Source organism: Coenobita brevimanus, chromosome 89 (assembly GCF_032717465.1).
Source record: "Coenobita brevimanus isolate Jiangsu-jjx chromosome 89, ASM3271746v2, whole genome shotgun sequence".
NCBI classification, from domain to species: domain Eukaryota; kingdom Metazoa; phylum Arthropoda; class Malacostraca; order Decapoda; family Coenobitidae; genus Coenobita; species Coenobita brevimanus.
This window is the reverse complement of record NC_137042.1, coordinates 12264748-12270364: the sequence shown is the minus strand read 5'-3', so window position 1 is coordinate 12270364 and position 5617 is coordinate 12264748. Positions and strand designations below refer to the sequence as shown.

The window sequence follows — 5617 nt, the reverse complement described above, 5'->3', positions numbered from 1 at the left end:
GCATGCAGGGAATTAAAATTTAACATGAGGGTGCGTCTTGACTTCATGCAACCAATAAATTAAGTGAAATGGCTCTCCGAAGTAGTTTTCGGGACACTTCGGGCTTTTTAATTTATTTAATTTGCAGAGAATCGGTTATGGCCTATGGACGTAAATTCTACGGTTATGCCTACCTAAATTTCACTACCTTTAGTCCTGTACCTTACTGGTCGCCTCAAAGTAATAAGAGGACTCATTTTATACGTGTCGTGTGTCATTGCTTAACAGAACACACCTGTCAAAGTCTGTCCACTTGACGTTCTTCCTACTCGGGGCGCGTTGGGTACGTCTACAAGTTTTCAATAAACTCTAAAAATCCCTCCACAGGTGGGGCGAGACGCTGGAACGTTCCTTTATGGTAATGCTCCCTGATATTACTTCTTCTAGATTATGTTCCATTCGTTCCAATATTTTTTTCTCATCCATCTACATCTACTATCTTCCTTATTTCGTAGAAGCCAAATCTATCACCGGCATAGTCAATTCCACGTATTCCTTCTGTGGGATTTCTCATCTTCATTTTTTCCCTGCCTGGATCACTCACCATTCCCGCAGTTGGTGAGCTACGACGGTATAAGGGTAGGTGTGCTGGTGTCCAATGATATACTAATTTATTTTTCACCACTTCGCTAACAATTTCTCACCATTTCCCACAATTTATCCGTATTTCCCCAAACGACTTTTCACCATTTTCGCAGTGGGTGGGGTAAGGCCGCACGAGGGTAGGTTATTACCATGTGTGTGTGTGTGTGTGTGTGTGTGTGTGTGTGTGTGTGTGTGTGTGTGTGTGTGTGTGTGTGTGTGTGTGTGTGTGTGTGTGTGTTATTAATTTCCTAACCACGTCTCCCCCATGTTAAGCAACTTCTCACCAATCCTCACCATCTCTCCCTATCCAGTTGGTGTCCTACGACCGCACGAGGGTTGGTGTGGTGGTGTCGGACGAGAGGGGACTGGTGACCACAAGCCGACTCCTGGTGCAGACGGCAGACACTAAACACTCCGGCAACTACACGTGTTCACCAGCAAACTCTCACCCAAAGAGCGTCATTGTGCACGTTATTGCAGGTGAGGGAAAAGGGGGAGGGGAAGGGGGAAGAGGGAGGGGAAAGGGAGGAAAGAGGGAGGGGAAAGGGAGGAAAGAGGGAGGGGAAAGGGAGGAAAGAGGGAGGGGAAAGGGAGGAAAGAGGGAGGGGAAAGGATGGGAGAGGAAGGGGAAAGAGGGAGGGGAAAGGATGGGAGAGGAAGGGGAAAGAGGGAGGGGAAAGGAGGGGGAAGAGGGATGGGGAGGAAGGGGAACAAGGAAGGGGAAAGAGGAAGGTGACAGGAATGGGAAAGAGGGGGGGAGAGGAGGGGGAAAGAGGGAAGGGTAGAGGAAGGGGAAAGAGGGAGGGGAGAGGAAGGGGAAAGAGGGAGGGGAGACAAAGAAGAAAAAGGGGAAAGAGGGAGGGGAGACAAAGAAGAAAAAGGGGAAAGAGGGAGGGGAGACAAAGGAGAGATAGTGGAGGGAAGAGATCATGGAGAAACTGAAAAGACAGATAGAAAAGAGATGGAAAATACAAGGAAGGGTTAAGAAATGAAATATGAGACGGAGAAGAGAGGGAGGAGCTGAAGGTGGGAAGGTATAGGAAAGGTGTGAGGCAACAGGGCTGGGTAGGGTAGGGTAGGCTGAGGAGGGGTTTTAAAAGTAGGACAGGGTATGGTAAGGTAAGATGAAAGAGAGAGAGAGAGAGAGAGGAGTGGCGAAATGACAGCATCCCCCCCTCCACCCACACTCCGTATTATATTCCGTGTCACTCCCTAGTCCCTTCCTCTCTATATGTATCTGCTAATGGAATCACATACCATCGGACACTCAGATAAAACAGACACATCAAGGGTGTGGAAATTCAATACACTCCCCAAATTACTTCTATATTAAAGCAATTACACGTACGAGGCGGTGTGTATATAGCGGTCCACGGGAAACTCATCTGGCACAGTCTGCTGGTGTGGGCATGGAGGTGGCAGTGGGAGTTGGACATGAATAAGTAATGCAGGGTAGGCTTTGATAACACCGACAAGCCGCCCCTGAAGCACGTGAGGAGGAAGAGAAGCGTTATATATGGACCACCTTGTATGTTAAAGAAAACCCTTTTTGTTTGTTTTTTTACTGGATCAAAATCTGACACGGGAAGCTTCGAAACACCTCTTCCTTTGCGATTCATTTTTGCCGGAGTGGCTGGGGTACAAATGCAAGGACTGGGGTTGCACCACTTTAAACACTTCATTCCAATAGTTTTAAGTCAAAGTATCAGCAGGCAATTTTAATACACGATTTTGTTTAACTTTGCTAGTGAGGAGGTTGTTAAAAATGCTAAAAAAAATAAGTATACTGAACGGGTACATTTTAAGGCCTTTTAAATCACAGGTGAGTTGCTTTTTAATTTTAGGGACGTAGTAAAATCCTGACATACAGAAAAATGTAAGGGATATATTTTTTACGCCTTCTGTTCGAGTGGCCTCAAGTAAAAAGTTAATCAGCTAGAGGTAGAGAGAAAATTAAGAGGTACGGTAAGACTGAAGGATTACTGCCATTTTTGTACCTGTAGTGTATGCTGTAATTACAAGTTATATTGATGCCACTTAACATATTTTTTATCAAACATACATGAATTTAAAAGACTCATAATTTTTCCCTAACACCTGTGCATATTTATTCCCACTGGACTCATTTTTCCTCATGCAATTTTCAGTAAAGAATAAATTAAAGACCAGGAATATTTCTCCGTAACTTCCTCCTGTATATTCTTAAAGACAGACTAATTCACCTGTTCCTTTAATTAGAGACAAATTTCTTACATAAGGATTGGCGTGACTAATGCTGTGTTTTCTCTCTACCCCTCCCTCCCTCCCTTCCCTTCCTCCTCCCTACTCTCCTTCTCCCCATCCCTCCCTTTCTTTCCATCCTCCTCCCTACTCTCCTCCTCCTCCGTCCCTCCCGTCCCTTCCTCCTCCCTATTCTCCTCTTCCACCCCCTACCTCTGCTCTCCTACATCCCCCTCTTCCCTCCTTTCTCCTCGTTCTTCTCTTCTCTCCCTCCCCTCCTTCCCTCCTTCTTCCTTCCCCCTTCTCCCCCCTTCCGCCATATCTGATTGTTCCTCTCCTCCCCTCCTCTTCCTCTCCCTCCTTCCTTCCCTCACTCTTCCCCCTTTTCCCTTCCCCTTCCACCTTGCTCTCCCATCCCCCTTTCCTCTCCCCCCCCTCCTTCCTTCCCTCACTCTTCCCCCTTTTCCCTTCCCCTTCCACCTTGCTCTCCCATCCCCCTTTCCTCTCCCCCCCCCCACAGGAGACCAGCCAGCCGCCATAGTCCACGAGAATGCCGCCCCCTCCCCCCTCCCTCACCCCCTCACCCTCATCTTCCCCCTCCTCCTCTTCCTCCTCTTCCCCCTCCCTCGCTTCTTCTCGTAGGTCACCTGGATGGGATGTCTGTCTTTACTCTCTTCCTTCCTGGCATTATTTTCTTCTTCACTTCTTTTTCTTTCTTCCTCCATTCTTACCTCCCCCTCCTTCCTTCCTCCATTCATTCATTCATACCTGTCTTCAGTTTTCCTTTTTTTCCTTCATTCCTTCATATTCATCAATTTCTTCCTCATTACTTTCTCTTACTCTCAGACTGTAAGTCTTTCCATTATTTACCCGGCTATCTAAACACTAAATTCTGGCCTCTACCGTCTAACTGTTTCTATCAATCTATCTCTATCTATCTACCTGTCTACTGCCCCAACCCGCACACCCAGCCCTTACTTCGATGTGTCAAGCAGAGAACACCCAACAAGGACGTGGCGCTTCGATTGACGTCAGGTGGAGCCGAGTGAAGCTGAGGTCGGCGCCAAGTGCAAGGATCCGAACACTGCCTCCGTCAACGCGTTTGTACGTGATTTGGAAGCAGAAAATGACGTTTGGGATGGATTTTAGGAGAGATTCTGGCATTCACGGTGGAGTATATTAAAGAAATCGGCGTTTTGGGTAGACTTGAGGAACGAATTTGACATTTTGGGTATATTTTGGGAAAGAATTTGGCGCTTTCGATGGATTAGAGTAAGGAAAATGGGTCTTTAGATGGATTTATGGACGCTCTGAATGAATTTTATGAAGCCGTCTGATGTTCTGGATAATTATATGAGCGACTTTGACCTTTTGGATTGGTTTTCCTGGTGACTTATTGACCCCTGCTTGGTGAGTGATCAGAAATGGTTATACTGATTGTGTCTGATATGCCTGAAAGTGATGAACATTTTTGGGATTCGTGGTGGTAGGGAAAGGACTGATCATCTGGGTTTCAGACTGTCACGTCAGTAACAAAAAGAATGGCAAATGGAAGATGGATGACGTAACTGAATGAGTCTGATGTCACTGAAAAACTAGCCAATGGGACGAGTTTTAGATTGTGACGTCATTAAAGAAGTAGCCAGTGAGATGAGTTTTACACTGTGACGTCATTAAAGAAGCAGCCAATGAGTTTTATATTGTGACGTCATTAAAGATGCAGCCAATGAGATGAGTAATATTGTGACGTCGTGAAAAACTACCCAGTGAGATGAATTTTAGATTGTGACGTCATTCAAGAACTACCCAATGAGATGAGTTTTAGGTTGTGACGTCATTAAAGCACTAGCCAATGGGAGATGAGTGAAATGATGACGACCTTGAAGCCATTGGTGTACCTGTGTTTTCCAGAGTCCAGAGTTGTTTGTGTTACGTGAAGTTATTAAGTGAAGAAAATAATACATAATAAAGTAACGTTATACATATAAACTGAAATACTGACAGGAAATTAAGTTAGTGAATTGAACGCCACGACGACACACACGTTACTGTCTTTACTGATAATCACAATAAATAAACGTGTGTTTTGTGAAAGTACTCATTCGTGAAGCCATAATATTACAGTCTGAAAATATATACAGTTAGGCAGGTAATAGATCTGTAACTGAGACCAAAACAATAGGTACATAAATAGAGTTCAGTCATTTATACAGAGGAAAACAAAGGTGCATCAGTGTTTACATATTTCCACTCAGAAAAAACACAAGCACATCGATGATCGTGCCCTTTTGCTCAGAAAAACGTATGTGAGCTGGTGTCTGTGAATTTTTGTCGAGAAAAGCAGGTGCACATTAGAGTCTGTGTATATATATAAATTCAGAAAAACAACAACGCATCAATGTTTGCGCACCTATACTCAGAAAAGCAAGTGCGCATCAGTGTTCGCGCATTTACACTCAGAAAAACAAGTGCGCATCAATGTTCGCGCATTTATACTCAGAAAAAACATGTGTGCATCAGTGTTCACGCATTTATACTCTGAAAAGGAAGTGCGCATCAATGTTCGCGCACCTATAGCCTACCCAAAAAAACAAATGCGCATCAGTGTTCGTGATTTTATACTCAGAAAAATAAGTGCGCATAAGTTCTTGCATTTAGTCCCCGAAAAACAAGTGGTCATTAGCGAGAGCGCAATAACACCCGCCAAAAAACAAATGCCTATCGGGGTTGGTGCGTTTATACCCTGAATAACAAATGTGCACCGCAGGACTCT

General features: G+C 44.8%; 1 protein-coding gene across 1 annotated transcript in view; it reads left to right on the top strand.

The window, feature by feature from the left end:
• The window catches only part of LOC145411332 (neurotrimin-like), a 60392-nt gene extending 56906 nt beyond the window's left edge, over positions 1 to 3486 (top strand). The window contains exons 4-5 of the mRNA XM_080281362.1: positions 936 to 1104; positions 3365 to 3486. Of these exons, the coding sequence (XP_080137488.1) occupies positions 936 to 1104; positions 3365 to 3486 (291 nt within the window). The remainder of the gene's footprint in view (positions 1 to 935; positions 1105 to 3364) is intronic.
• Positions 3487 to 5617: the final 2131 nt, after the last annotated feature.